General features: G+C 42.6%; 1 protein-coding gene across 1 annotated transcript in view; it reads right to left on the bottom strand.

The window, feature by feature from the left end:
- Nucleotides 1-16,241, bottom strand: part of DIAPH1 (diaphanous related formin 1) — a 196,575-nt gene that overhangs the window by 106,502 nt on the left and 73,832 nt on the right. The window contains 12 exon segments of the mRNA XM_019506582.1: nt 2-266; nt 2,458-2,637; nt 3,263-3,327; nt 3,980-4,095; nt 7,217-7,333; nt 8,982-9,100; nt 9,615-9,725; nt 10,969-11,077; nt 11,255-11,394; nt 12,231-12,294; nt 12,940-13,026; nt 13,225-13,355. Of these exon segments, the coding sequence (XP_019362127.1) occupies nt 2-266; nt 2,458-2,637; nt 3,263-3,327; nt 3,980-4,095; nt 7,217-7,333; nt 8,982-9,100; nt 9,615-9,725; nt 10,969-11,077; nt 11,255-11,394; nt 12,231-12,294; nt 12,940-13,026; nt 13,225-13,355 (1,504 nt within the window).

Below are 16,241 nucleotides of genomic sequence, written 5' to 3'. Positions count from 1 at the left end.
AGCGGAGGGGGAGGCGGGACGCTGGGAGCCCCAGGAAGCGGAGGGGGAGGCGGGACGCTGGGAGCCCCAGGAAGCGGAGGGGGAGGCGGGACGCCGGGAGCCCCAGGAAGCGGAGGGGGAGGCGGGACGCCACTTGTACTGGGAATAAGTGGGGGAGGGGGTACACCAGCTGAACCAGGGAGTGGAGGAGCAGGTAAAGCAGACATAGAAGAGAGGGAAGACATTTCCTTCTTAGTATCCTCAAGCTCCTTTGACAACTTGGACACCTGTAGAAGACAAGCAAAAAAAAAAAAGAACATTACTCAGCATTACTCTGGAGTATCCATTTCCCAGTCCAGAAGGGCAGTAAGGATACTGGTCTCAAACCAACTGATCTCAAAAGTATCAATTTGTGGAAACAGTAATTTCTTGCCCCCTCCTCCAAGAGGATACTAGCAGTGCCCTTCAAAGTGAAAGAGTATAATGGGAGCCCTGCTACATGCTGCTCCCTTATTTTTTTCATTTCCTTAAGCAAGACAGCAGATATACCATATTTACTCCAATCCAAGACAAAATTATGTCCCCCCCCGCCACTTAACATGAGGAAAAACACCACTTGTATAAGTGGTGGGGGAGTGGCTACTGTAGCTTGGACTCTGGCTCCAACCTGGGCTCAGGGTCAGTCTCAGAGATGCAGCTGTTGACCCCTACTGCCACCTATGCTCCTGCTGCCTACCTCCCCAACCTCTGCCCCGCACTGTTGCTTACTCTCTGGCCCCTGCCCCACTCCAAGCCTGGGGCATTGAGCACATGTTTGTTCTGGCCCCTGCCCAGCCAGGCAGCAGTAGCGGTGGGGGCAGTGCTGGTAGCGGTAGTAGTGGCAGGTCCAGTCTTGGATCTGGGCCCTGCACTACTGCAGCAAGCACTGCTGCATGCTGGGGTGGGGGTTGGATCAACCACGTGCTCTGTGACCCAGGCTAGAGCAGAGGCAGAGCCAGAAAGTAACCAGCCACAGAAGACAAGTCAGGCCACTTGACTCCCCTCCCCACCTGTCCTGTTGCCTGCGCCCCTGCAGCAGAGGGAGGTGGGGGTGGGACAAATTTAAGATGACCCCAAATAATAAAATTCTTTATATGGAAAATTATAACAAATTTATACATTGTCCATGTGTAGAATCTAATTATGGAAGGGTCACCTTAAACTCAAAGTCATCCTGAATTCAGGTAAATATGGTAAGTCCTATGACCAAATGGAAACAGGAAAAAAAGTGACACTCCTGTGACCCTAGTGCCTTTTAATAAAGTTCTTGCTGGCTACTGCACACAATGCAAGCCATATTAAATACCAGAAAAATGAAAAGCTCCACTGCTAAAACCAAGCTCAGTGATAGTCCTGAACCCTGTTGTGATAATTGTGGTCTGCTCCATTTGTACACTTAACTGCTGGAAAGTGGGTGAAAGATCATACAATGTCATAGTAACTTATTGTTATAGTAACTATAGTAATAACAACTGTCAATAGTAAAAAAGTACAAAAGGCTTGGGAGAAAACACATTTACAATGATGTAATCAGCTTTTACACCAGTTTAAATAAAGTGCAGATACAAAACACACAGCCGTACATCAGTGTAATGCACTTGAAATTAGTATAGAACTACCATGGAAACATGGAGTAAAACTACACCAAGATAACTGTTGTATGTCTAGAGCTATCAGTTTGTCCCAGGGCAGCCAATTTGCTAGTATAAGACACAGACTTTTACTGACTTTGTTGCACCTGGTGGCAAGATGCTGTAACTGTACCAACTCAGAAGCAGCTACCCTAGAATAACTGACCATGTGTCCACTCTGCTGCGATTTACATTGTTGTATAAATGTGAAGGAATTATTATGAACAAAAAGGGTTTCAGATGGAACTTAAGAACCGCACAGTGATCATGAATTTAAGCAAGAGGAGAATTAAACTGAAAAGTGTTAGTTTCAAATTAGTCTGTGCTGGAATTAAGTCTAATTGGGGGATAATATAATGAGAAAATAATCTATTCTATCCAAAATACTGCTTCCACCTTAGAAAGATGTTTCTGTGGGAAAGGCCACCAAACCTTTGCTTTAATCCAGAGATTCTGCCCTTTGTTGAGTCTGGAGGATCACTGAGACCCCCCAAATAGGGATGCCTGATGACTACAGTCAGAACGAGCTACTAAGAAAAGGTGGTACGGAGCTAGAAAGCTGCTTTGTAGGCAGACAAACCCAAGTGAAGATTCCTGGAAAAAAGTGCAGTTTCCAGTTTCCTAGTCAACTGCATGATTAGAAACAAGGGTGTTTTAAAAGTAAAGATCTCCAGGACTTTCCCTGGTAGTTTAAAAGAAGCACCTCATCTCAGGTAACTGTGTGAAGTCCTAAACATAAGAAAGGGCAGAAGTACCATATGGCAGTGTAGTCCATATGGCCCTACCCAGATCTCAACTGGAACATTACCTCCTCATTCAGCTCAGAAACTTTGCTTTCCAGGGTCTGCTTCTCTGTGGCCATATGCTGTTTCTCCATGTCTAGTGTCTGGTTCTCTTTACATAATTCAAGGAGTTTCTGTTCAAAGTCAGTTTCCTTCTTTTTCATTTCAACCTGCAGTTCTTGCCGTGCAGTCAACTCTGAGTCCAGCTGAGAGGAAATTATGGGTCAGGGAATGGCATGATTCTTCTGGCTTCCCCTGCAATTTTCTCAAAAGTCCATAATTCCTCCCCCCCGCCCCCAAATCCCTTCATATTGCAGGAAGAGAAAAATGTTCCTAGTCTCCAGCATCCAGTCAGATAGGCACAGGACCCAGGACAGGACTTCTAAGTGAAATAGTTCACATTTGCAACGGGATAAATAGTAATGCACCTTTCATAGAAGGGGAAATGCATTACAAACTCTTGGCACGTTCTGAAAATAACTGCATGGCAGTGAAAGAAACCGAATATTTTAATTACATCCCAATCATAACATCAGTTGTCTCCAATCAGAGGACCTACACATGACTATAAACTGTGGGTATGAAACATGATGGTCCACAAATATGATCTGCTTTCTCTGTAACAATATCCTTTTTTAAAACGTAAAAAATAAACATGTGGCATCTCCTTAGTGATAAAGATCAAGTGTAATGTGGTCTGAGCTGTGTTTAACAGCCACATGTGTAGAGCCAGGGGAAAGAATCTGATTAGCACTTTCAGACCAATCTCAAATTATAATGGACTGCTCAGGGTCCAAGATGCCCCTTTCTCCTTTCATCCCCCTCAAACACCTTTTTCTCCAGCTCTACTGCTTTGGCTTCACTTTTTTCCACCTTTGTTTGATCAATCAGGTTATCTACAAAAAGAAAAAACACACTTAAGAACACAATAGTGAACAAATGTGGTAATACGGTAATAATCCTTTCCAAATATGCTAAGAATCCTTAGGTGTCTCTGCTACAAGTAGACCTTTCTTACTCCCATTGCCATTTACCTCAAATGCAGTATATGAACATTCCTAGTGTTTGCTCTTTTTCCCAGTAACCCTTTCCATCTTGCAATACAATGCTCATAGAACCCCATGCTGCTGATAGACAATTCCTTCTATTCACTATGGCTCATAAAAAAACTCCTTCTTTCAGAAGTCCAATTTAATTATCTTCTAATCTAGCAGAAAGGTGCCCCAGCAGGGCACAACAGAGGAGATGGTGAAAGTCAAGCTCTAAGCAACAGTTATGTAAATAAAATGACCCATATCCAGATTCCGAATGCAGAAAGCACATGAAAAAAAAAACACAAAAGAAAAAAAAAAAGGGGTTGGGAACCAAAAGGATCTAATGGTAAAGCTCATTTTCAAGGAAGGAGAATGAGAAGAACAGAAAGGTCAGAAGATCCAAGAGTCAGCAACTGAAAAGACAGCTGAGGAAAGTGAAAGACAAGAGTTTGTTCCAGAACTATAAACAATACAAGCTATTTCTGACTGTGATATCAACAGCTACATGACTTACCTATTAGTCCCTCAATGTTAATGGCAAGATGCCTACATTTAAAGTCTGGATCAGCACCATTTTTATGTAGAATTATTTGGGAAATACATTCATCAATCAGCTTGTAGTACTGAGGCCTATATAAGGAGAAGAAAAGAAAACAAAGTGTTAACACTGCTCCATGAAAGATGTTTCTGCAAACACCAGGAATTAAGCAAACAAGATCCCCTTGCGATGAGATATATAAAATGTTCATGAACATCATTTAAGTACAACATTTGAACAGCAAAATATGATAGTAGATGCAAAGTTCAATTTCCAGGTAATGCACATTCTGGTATGCAATGTAATTTGTTTCTGGCAGCTGCTTATAACAGGGACCAGCATACTATACTGTAACATACTACATATCTAGGGCATTGTGGATACACCCCCAAGTATCTATTCCTTGATTCATCTTCCCTATCATCCTCACAATTTTTGGCCTTTAGCCCTTTCAGCTTTACACAGAAACACTATAAATTACTTTATGTCTTTTTACCCTCAGATCATCATCAGGTTCCTGCCTCCTTGGCAAAGAGCTCTCTTGTTCCTGACAAACTAACACCATCAGGTGGCAACAGAATTTTCTTCTATTCCCAAAAAGAAGAAACAATACCCCCAGAGTGAGTTTGAAAATCAGTTTTTAGTTTGGGCATTAAGCTGGTTAACAAAGTAATTGTTGTGGTTTTTTCCATCTGTTCCTTTTTAACCTATAGCTCTCTTTACTTTTACAAAAGTGTACCTAGAATTCATCATCTTCAACTGTGATAGACATATTAACATGGATTCCCTTTTTCAATGTACTTTTCTTCCAAAACCATATAGATGACCTAAAACATAAGCAATTACACCAGAGGCTAAAAATAATTTATTACAACAGATTAAAGCAGGTGGACTCCCCACTGATACTGAAGGGGAGATAAAAAGTTGTTTACTGAAAAAATCGGAATAACTAGTTAGAATGGTTTATCTACACAGCATCTGAGGAAGTGAACTTGTAATTATAAAAACTTATGCTCTGCGCGCGCGCGTGTGTGTGTGTGTGTGTGTCCATCTTATGTAATCTATAAAGGTGCATATCTACCCTGCCTTTTATCTGCATTAAACCACTTAATATCAAATCCTCATATATACATACAGTATAGAAAACAAAACTTTGGGGGCAAACTCACTTGAGATTTTTAAACGTATCTGATGATAAATATACTTAGAATAAAAGTCTTGACAAAGGATTTCCTAAAGGATACCAAATGCCATAGGTCACAATCAAGATTTATTTTTCTCTTGGATATAAATCATCTCCTCCTATCTCATTTTAGTTTTTATTCTCATTCATCTGCAGGCTCATCTACTCAGATCTCCTTCTTCACTTGTTCCAATCAGGGGCACCTTTCTGTTCTTATTCCCATCTTGTTCATGTCCATCTCAAGCATCCTTCTTCTTTTCCTCTTCAATTTTTATCTCTATCACTCTTCTCTTTATATTTTCTTTTTCACTACATAGGAGATGCCTGCGCTTCTCAGCATGGCTTCCCTGTCTCTCTCAGCAATAGTAGTTACACCCCCACACTTACAGATGTCATTATTTCTGTGTTGTTCAGTGAAATTCTGGGTATAAAGAGTCTGTCTCCTCATGATAACTTAGAAGCTCCAGCCAGGTTCCTTCAGATGGCTGCTCATGTCTTGTACTTCTTGTGTAATGCTCCTCATTCCACCTTCAATACCTTAACAACTGTAACCAGTGCATTATGAAAAAGAAACCAAGGTATTCTTGAAGTATGCCTGCCAATACGATACGGTATCAAATTGGCTTCAGATTAAAAGTTTATTTCTAAGGGGCTGTTTACACAGCACAAGACAATTCTGTGGTATGACATTGGTGGCTCATATTTATTTTGTGGTCAATCATGACTCCCCAAGTCTCTTGCAGTCACGGTGCTAGTGAGCGTAGTAGCATTGCTTAGCCTATAAGTGTGATGCGGGTTTTTATTCCCGAGGTGGAGCACCTTGCATTTCTCCATATTGAATGTCATCAGGTTTTCATCTGCCCACCTTGCAAGCCTATCAAAGTTGGCCTGGATTACCAGCCTATCCTCAAGTGTGGACACTCTTCCCCATAATTTAGTGTCGTCAGTGAACTTGACCAGTCCACTTTTGACATCAGTGTCCAGATCATTTATGAAGACATTAAGGAGTACAGGTTCGAGAACAGAGCCTTGGGGGATGCCACTAGTTACTAGGTGCCACATTGATTTGGTGCCATCAACTATCACTCTCTGGGTTCAGCCAATTGGACTGTGGAGTAGTCCAGGCTCCAGTGGCCCAATTTTTCCAGGAGGACATCATGGGACACCAGGTCAAAGGCTTTTTTAAAGTCTAAATATATGATAGCAACCTCTTCCCTTTTGTCCAGGTATATGATATCAGCCTTTTCCCTTTTGACTATCACCTGGTCATAGAAGGAAATGAGATTGGTCAAGCAAGACCTACCCACAACAAATCCATGCTGGATATCCCTCACATTCTTTGGCATCTTTTCTTCAGCACTGTTTCTGAAACAGTTTTCTTTGGCCATACAAGCTTAAGAAAACAATGAGCCTAAGGAAAGTTCATCTTTATATTTCATAGCATTTCAGATGGAAAGTTTTGAAGGGGGCATACTATGGACAGTGACTTCCATATTTCTGTCATCCTCTGCAATTTTGTGTTTGCAGAGTCAAAATCAAAACCGGTGTCAAAAATCATCAAATATGGAAAATGGTTTAGACAGGCTTTATAACAACAGATGTGCTCAAACTTCCTCCCTCCAGTATTTGCTTACAGTGTTTTCTTCAGTTTCTCTTCTTTCTCCTTGAACTCCTGTAGCTTTAAGACCAGTGTTGACTGGCTGACCACCCACCCTACAGGTAGCTTACAGCAGGGATCATCATAATGTTGAACTAGAGGTGCTTGCCATCTTCATGCAGTGTCCCTAACCAAGAACAGGAGTACTTACAGAAAAAGGCCTTTTCCAAGTACGGCCTGTCTCATAGTGATGCATCATCTTTTAACAAGATGCATCAGCAATCTCATACATCCCTCCTGCCCTGGGACTATCAGAACATTTTAAACCGTCTTCTATGCAACTATTGCCCCACCCCCCAAATAAAGTGACTATGTCCCCTATACACTGCCAGCATCCATCCTAGATGACTTAGAGGGAAGGACCTTTCCTCACCTGGCTTCATAATCATTGCGGATAAGTAGAAGGTGCTGCAGGATAGAAAGGAAAAATGGCTCTGCTTTGGAATCTTTTACTGTATTCAGGAGTATCTGGAAGACATCACTGAAATCAGTGAACAAAGGGTTAAGGAATCAAAAGGTCTCTGGAAAGATACACAAGTGCCCTGTTGATTCTCTCTAAAGACAGGAATCGATTTTTCAGTCATCCTTAACTTCATCCATGCGTATTTTCTCTCATTGAAAAAAACCTTTGCATAGGGAAGAGACGTATCATAGGCCAAGAAGGGTGGCAGAGTTCTTCTCACTGAGACTTTTTAAAACCCAACCGATCTTCACTAGTTGACATTCTATCCCCATACTGGAGAAATTAAGTTTGTTGATACCCATTTGCTCCCCTTACAAGAGATCAGGTACTTCATTTCTTAGTACCTGTTCCTATGGACCTCAAAACAGTAACTCAGAGTCCCCAGTTTGAGGTATTTGCCCCTCCTCCCTCAAATAGTAGCACTCTACATGAAAAAACAGCAGAATGTGTGCAACTTGAAGCAGGGAGTACTGGAAGAAGTATGCAATCTACTTGCACATTCCCTTTTTGCACCTGCTTGTATGGCACACTGGGCAGAGGAGTAAGTATGGATCTATAAACATACAGATACACAATCTCTTATTTCTGGGAGACCCCAAGGTGCCATAGGAATTGCGCAAACCCTCCTGAAGCTCTCATTCCATCTGCTGATCGGGTATGTGCCACTTTCCAAGCAAAGGAATTTTCAGCTGTGGTCTCCTGTTACCAAGGAGGAATCAATGGTCAGCAAGGTATGGGAGTAGAATTCTTTACTCACACCCTTACCACCCCATAAACAGGGCCTGAGCAACCACCTGTCTATATGTGATCTTGCCAGCTATCCTACTAATGGAGATGATTTAGAGCGAGAAGGAAGAGGAGTAGGAACAGCAACAGCAGCTACCACTACCTTATGTTTTCACTAACATCTAAACTGTAGTTCCCGAGCTCACATTTGTCTCCAAGAGTTACTTAAAAGGTAGTCTCCGGACTAATGGTACAGACACAAATACTATGTACTATAGCTAAGAGATTTATAGCCCTTTTATACAAAGGGGAACATTTTCAAGCATGGGAATGGATGTTTTATTAAGGTTTTCATGCCAGGACAGATTAAAGAAAAGATTTCTGCTGCTTTTGCAAAACAGCAGTTCTTTCATGTGCCCTCTGGTGGCCAATTTCAAAACAGCTCAACTTATATACTGCACAACATACAAACTTTGTCCATAGAAGTCTAATCTAAATTTGAGGCTTCTGGAAGTATCAGACAAGTTGTGTTCCACAAACTCCGCAAATATTGAAAAATCAGTTCTAATTCTAATTCAACTGTCAAATCTCAAGTAGAGGACCAGCATGCCTGCCAATATGTTCACTTTGCACAATTGACCTGAGGCATCCTAGAAAGCAGTGGGGCACTTCTGAACCAAAAAGACTACAGAACCTAGGTGATCTGATAGCATTGGCTGAGCTGAGCCTGGGTATTCCCTGAGTACAGACTGGAGACCAGACAATATAATGATTCCACCTTTCTCCCACACTTTCCTGGGTTTCACTAGCAACAAATGAAAGGCTTGAATCTGTTCACATGTCCCATTCAGTTGTATCTGTTCTTGCTGTAGATGGATTTGAGCTAAGAAACTCTAGAGATGCTCCTGCCTCAAGCCTATTGTCTACCCAATAAGCTAAAAAAGGATATTCCATCTCAATGCGAATGTCTTCTAGGCGACTCCTGAGGTCTTCTGAATCCTCTTCACCGTGTTCTTCAAATACTGAAAGCTGCACCTTCAGCTCCTCATTCTCCAACATTCGCAGTTCCTGCAACATTACATGAGCGCACCCATCAGAAGCATACCTAATTAGATGGCATGTTATGGCATATAAAAATGTCACTTGGATTGGGGGGGGCACCAACATTAATATGCAAACCGGCCTACTAGAGGTCCCTAGAGAATGCATTCTCAACAGAACGGAGAAGCCTACCACTGAGCATGTGAGTCTTTGTTCACAAGGAGAGGAGATGATTCTAGACTGCCAGCAAAAGGACCATGATTACTATCCAAGTGAAAATGTAAAAATTCATGTCCAGAGGTACATATCCTTAAGCGGTACCTAAGGGATAAGAAACCACTACCCAAGAACAGGGTTGCAAGGTGGCACATGCTATTCCTGCAGCGCAGAGTTAGGCCAGTTTGCAGCATTGCTCTATCACTGCTAGAGCTTTTGAATGGTTCCAAGAACCTCTAATATGAACACAACAGCAGAGACAGCAGCTGCTGCTCCCTCCTTTGAATGTAAAGGCCACATAACAGGACGGATAACTGCTCCTTACTTTCAGGATGTACTGCAATCCTGAACGCATCAGCTCACTGCGAATGTGTACTCTGAAGTCAAGCTCATCAGCTGGGATGATCAGGGCATTGATCAGCTGCATACAGGCTACCTAAAAAAACAAACCAGAAAGCTTCTTCATAAGACATCCAAGACCCATTCCTTACTCAGAACTCTGGCCAGGCTCTCAAAGTGCCAGAAAACTACCCAGATCAATCAGAGGTTTGTTAGCATACTGCGAAAAACAGGGAAACATCAGGTGGATGGCATTTAGCTCTCCCATATCTTATTATGATCAAGGAGAGATATCAAACAGCTAGCATACATCCCCTCTGCCCCCTTCTTGGTAGAGACAGCTGTCAGAGTTTCATAGTTGGTGGGTCAGAAGGGACCTGAGTAGATCATCAAGTCTGACCCCCTGCCATGGCAGGAAAGAGTACTGGGTCAAACGACACCAGCAAGGTGTTCATCCAGCCTCCTTTTAAAGACCCCCAGGGTAGGAGCCAGCACCACTTCTCTTGGAAGTTGGTTCCAGATCCAAGCTGCCCTGACTGTGAAGTAGCACTTCCTGATATCTAGCTTGAATCTACCCTCTGCCAGCTTGTGACCATTATTTCTTGTCACTCCTGGTAGTGCTCGGGGGAACAGGGACGCTCCCAATGCCTGCTGGTCCCCCTGACTAGTTTGCAACAAGCCACTAGATCCCCCCTCAGCCTTCTCTTGTGGAGGCTGAACAGGTTCAGGTCCCATAGCCTCTTCTCGTAGGGCCTGCCCTGCTTCCCCCATATCATGCAGGTGGTCCTCCTCTGGACCCTCTCCCATGCTGTCCACATCCCTCCTGAAGTGCAGTGCCCAGAACTGGACACAGTACTCCAACTGCGGCCTGACCAGTGCCACATAGAGGGGGAGGATCACCTCCTTGGCCCTGCTCGTGATGCATCTGTGGATGCATGACAAGGTGTGGTTAGCCTTCCTGACTGTGTCCCCACGTTGGTGGCCATGTTCATCTTGGAATCAATAGTGTCTCCAAGATCCTTTTCTGCCTCCATGCTGACGAGAAGGGAGTTCCCCAGCCTGTAGGTATGTTGCTGGTTTTTTCTCCCCAGGTGCAGTACCTTGCACTTGTCAGTGTTGAAACCCATCCTGTTCTCATCTGCCCAGCCCTGTAACCTGTTCAAGATGCAGCCTATTCCTCCCTTCTAGCGTGCCCACTTCTCCCCACATCTTAGTGCCATCAGCAAATTTGAACAGGGTGCTTTTTACCCCCCAGTCCAAGTTGCTGATGAAGTGTTGGCACCAATCAACCCTCTCTCTCTCCCCCAGCCCAGAGTCCACAGTCTGAGGTAGCAAATTACCTTCAACGTCACTGAAGTTCCACTTTTTAGACCATCCAGCAAGGGTCTGAATCGCTCCACTTCATCCATTTCTGCTCGTTCTGTCAGTGCCTCCAAAACCCTCTCATGCCTGCAATAGTCAGAAAAAGATATCAGCAGCCCCTCACTCTAAACCAGGAGTATGGACATTTCAAAATAAAATAAACGGTTTGTAGGGTAACATCAGCTGGGCGACTCCAAAGGAAGCCAAATCATTGTCAGAGGCTCAAGAGAGATGAATGGTAGAATGATTCCCATAGCCACATACATGTCCTCGGGTTGAGGCAGGATACAAAGGGCAGACAGCAGCTTCATGGCATCTATCATCATGGAAGGGACTTTGGGGTCAACTGCTCTCGCCAACAGCAGGATCCCCTCCTCAGTTTCAAGCATTGTTTTGATACCAAACTGAAAGGGAAGACAGGATGAGTTAGTGACAAAACATCTGCTCAATGTCTGTCTCATCCTCTCAGCAGCTGGAAGACTAAAATGACAGTCCATCTCCCATGCCTTGTCTCAAAGCAGCTAGAGTCAAGGTCAGCCAGAGAAAGACATTAAATGGGATCTGACACAATTCCCAGTGTGGGTTGGGGCAGTTGTACGGGAAGCCCATGGGAGCAGAAAGAGAGAGAGAGGGGATGCAGCAAGGCCATAATCAAAATGAGACTGAAATGAGACAGAGCAGGATTTTATAATGTATAGGAGTAACAGGGAGGGATAAAGAGGATAACCAGAGGAACAGAGTGAGTTAAAAGGAATAGTATTAGATGTTTCAGAATGCATGCAAATAGAAAGGGACGGTAGAAGTGCCACACAAGTTTTAATTAAGAAAGGCAGGGAATGTGGACACGGGCATTCCTGATACAGAGTGGAAGCAAGCAGCAAACAGGGAAACGATTTAGCAGTTTTTGGAGTGTCTACATATGGGAGGGAGATGAGAAGAGAAAAAAATACAGAAAGAAAAATATGGTATAACAAACTCCAAAAATCTGGAAAGGAAAGTATGGAAATACAGAAGGAAAAATAGCGGAGCTCTAGAAGAAAAGGGAAGTGAGAATTCCAAAATGCTGGGGGAGGGAACTGAGGTGCACCACTTTGGTAAAGACAACAATTTATTGAAGAGTTAGGAGCCTCCATCCTCACTTCCTTTATCCCAGTTTCAAAAGACTATCTTATGAGGTTAGGGCAAACTGAACACAAGGAAGAGGTAGCAGAGTCATCTTGGAGTGGGAGAGGGGCCTCACCTTGTTGTTCATGAATGCCTTCAGGCACCGGATGATCTCATGTTTATTCCGGGTATCATATGAGCTGCAAGGAAGGGAAACTAGATCTATCAATATGCATTTTTTGTCAATCACTATAGTCACATGGATGAAGATGATCCTCACATTCTAGCCCTGTGGTTCCCAAGCAGAATCCTGCAAGACCCTTTCAAGGGTGCTGTGGCACAGGTACCATAGCCAGGTGAAACTATCTTGTGCATCTGTTTCTGGGAGGCACCTGTGGGAGCAGTGGTGGCAGGAGGGGGTCAAATGAGACAGTACAACAGTTTTTCTCACCTGGGATGCTGCTAAATTCATGAAAGTTATGGACAGGTGCCTTGAGTTTACAAAGGTTGAGAGAAACTGTTCTAATCAACTTAAACTCAGTAATCCCACAATTCTCAAATGAAGCCAAATGAGGTCTTTTGTATTTAATGCTGCACTGAACTTCTGCCCTAATCAAACCATACCCGTATTCAAAATAGACAGAGGAAAGGCCCCCCCAAATCTCATAGTGCAGATTGGTAACCCAGGATTGCTTTCTTCCTGTTGCCTTTATTCACAATTAGCCAATCCATGTGTGCCCTACACCCTTATGGGCCTCCAAATAGACTATAAGAAATTTATAAGCTCATCGGACAGGGTCTTATGAACAGTTTTATAAACAGTTCCTACTCAGTCAGCCCCTTACCTGGGTATCTCATCCTTTTCCTCATGAAGCACTCTTAAGATAGACAGCAGGGAAGTGAGGCCCTCATTTCCAAAATTCTGCACCCAGCTGTAAGGAACACAATATAGTCATATCAGCAGCATAAAGAAGGATGGACATTCCAAGACTCTCAATCACCTCCTCTCCTGTCTCTCCTCCACTCATTTTCAATGCACTGTCCACAGTTCCCAACAGCCAAGGAACCAGTCTCCTTATTTACATCTCCAGGTCCCTGCCTGGTCTCCTCTGATTCAGCCAGCCCTTTACCTGACAGGGTTATTATTCAGTGACACTCGCAGAGACTCCAAACAGTTGAGCAGCTGGGCATCCCTGGGATTTGATTTCAGTTCCTGGATATACATCATAGGTGACTTAGAGCTCTCCTTTTGATTCATACCCTACACAGGGAAGAAAGAAATCAAATTCCAGGTCAGCTAGTTTTAATAGCAGCACAAAAAAGAGATTTTGACTTTTTATTGTTCATACACACACACACACACACACACACACACACATGTATGCTCTACGTATGTATTAGCATTTTAATCAATCAATCTGTGACTTCTCTTAGTAGGCAAGACAGACTGAGCTCTCTAGAAGGGTGGTGCTATTTGGTATTATTTTTGTACTTTATATGGATGAATAGAAGGGGAGATATTGATGTCTGTCACCATTTATGTTAGGCTGAAGTAGAATATGATCCGAGTTCGTCCCAGTGGCCCTTGGTACATCTATACATTTGTGTCCTGCTATCCTTGGACTACACCTTGGAAAAAATAAATCCTAGAGGTGATGAGCAAAAGGATTATTTTGACTGATTTCACATCTAACAAAAAAGGGCACAAAATTCTAGACAAGCCAGCAGGAAAATCTCTCTCTCTCTCAGTTGATACCATTTGGGTATGCATCAGCAGTGTTTGTTCACATAGGACCCAAAACTAACTCACCCAACTTTCAGAAAGTCACATTCAGTTAAAACAAGAAGCCCCTAATTTTGACAAGTAACTTCAATGTTCTCTCTCTTCCAAATACTACCTAGGCAACCTCCTTTAATCCAGTGCATTGTAATCAAGTTCCTTCTACCTGGGTGGCACTATTAGTTTTTAATGAAAATGAACTAGACCCTGGGCACCATTAACATGTTAGTCCCACTGAGGCCTGTAACATTTCTTGAGCTCCTATACAGCATGGCAGTTGATATCATCGGTTTGAACTGGTGTTCAAAGAATCATAGAAAACTCAGTGTTCAAGTATTTAATGAAAATTTCTCCGTTTCTTCACATCTTTACACAATAGCTGTTGAAGGTTTGCGGTTCATGTACAAAATACAATCTTGTTCCAACTACAAGTTGACACTACATGTAAATTGCTCCCATATTTTCAGGTTCAGTTTTATGAAAAACAGCTCCCCCTCTCCAAATATAAATCAATAGCTACATACAAAGTCCTTGACCTGCAATTGCTCTTACAAAATCTCACAGAAGAATCAAATAATCAAGGAAAGGATGCAAAGAATTAGATACAATAAAAACAAATGGTTTCCTCTGTATCAGACAAGATTTTACCCAAGACTTATCATATTGTCTTCAGCCTAGAATCTCACATCAATACTTAAAGACAAATATTTTAGTTAAATAGAAACCGCAACAGGTTTAAACAAAAACTAGCTCTTATTAAAAAGGCAATTTGAACTGCAGCTCTGGAGTCAAAGTTCATTAACAATACAGCCAAAATCCTGGATCCAAACTCTTGGTTTTAGGAATTCAATTCCAAATTTTCCTGATTTCTGAGGGATGTGGGACAGGAGAAAGTGGGTAGTTCTGGGAGAATTTTCTTACTCCTGTTTTGTTGGAAAATGCTACTATGTTAAACTCAAAATGTTTCACTATTGCTTTTGGCCAACTTCCAATTAATCAAAAAGAAAGGCTTCCAGCAGAACCCTGCATGCTTTCTTGTCATCTCACCTCGTAGGCTCCTTCTGGGTCTGTGGTTCTAGTAGTAATCTGCAACATTAACTGTTTAGAGCTGCTACCAAAGGTTTCCCAGCTCCATGATCCCTGCAATGGACCCAGGGGTCTGGAAACCTCACCTGACATCAGGTTTTTTGGAATTCTGAGATCTTAGCCTGCCTGCCTTCCACTCTAAGCAGTTCCATGGCGACTGTGGGATCATGGTGCTCTGGGTTCACACAGCTATGGTGGCTCTTCCCCAATACACGGGACAAAGCAGATGACTTTGTGCAGCAGTTTTAAGGGCCATGTGGGCTTTAGGATTTCAACAGAGGGTCATGTGCTTTGTAAAATAGTACTTTATTGTTCCAGTTGTTCCAAGTGTTATTTTTATGTTTCTTTTAAATGGGAAAAAGGCTGAATTATAACTGGAATGTTATGGTACTTAACAGGGCCCTGGTTTCTGACTAGAGGTCTTAGGCCCTATAGTAATATAACTAATCAGTATACCTCGGAATAAGAAGACTACCTGAAGGTAGGTTGAAGACACACACAGATAAGGAATCAGACTTAAGGACAAGGTCTTCCTTTTAAAGAATTAGTGCATTTAAGTAAAATAAATAAAATAAACATAATTATCTTCAACATGTGATTTCATTTAGTACTAGAAGCTCATTATGTGAAATGATTTAGTCACTTACAGTGCACACAGAAGTTACAGAAAATGCTTTGTTCTAAAATGTCTTCACCTGATCCCTTATGCAATGAGGGTTCAGATTTTCACCCAACTGCCATTTTTTAAGCTGTTTGCAACTGTGCACTTGTGTTTGGTCATGGCTATATACTACTTTCTATGGCAAGATTGGGCAAAAATTGTCATTTCTGTTTGTGCCTTTCAGGTCTAAGATGATACATTCCACAACAGGAACAGAAACCCTTCCTCATCAGGGAAATCCAGTTCATCCATGACTGGTTAGTTGCTTTATACTAGGATCTGATAGTTGTCACCTAACCATTACAAAGAGCTGAGCTGTAATTTTGAAAAAGAGGAACAGAAAGGAGTGATGAGATCTGGTAAAGAGAGAACACTGGGGAATCCTATTAAGAAGAAGGATTATATGTAGGCCTCAGGAAAAAGAAAGGAAGGAGCCAACTCAGGGCAGGCTTACCCCAAGAAAAGATGGGTTGATTCTGGAGACAGGTTACTGTGAAGATGATCTCAGCAGGGCAGGACTCACAGGTGAAGGAGCTTACGGTGTGGATCACTGTAGAAAGCCCTCCCACAGAATGCCTGAGGAAAGGTCACTGGGAAGAGTTGCAAGATTTGCAAAACAG

Source organism: Gavialis gangeticus, unplaced genomic scaffold, assembly GCF_001723915.1.
Source record: "Gavialis gangeticus isolate Ggan-Ray unplaced genomic scaffold, GavGan_comp1, whole genome shotgun sequence".
Taxonomy (NCBI): Eukaryota; Metazoa; Chordata; order Crocodylia; family Gavialidae; genus Gavialis; species Gavialis gangeticus.
This window is presented reverse-complemented; position numbering and strand designations above follow the sequence as displayed.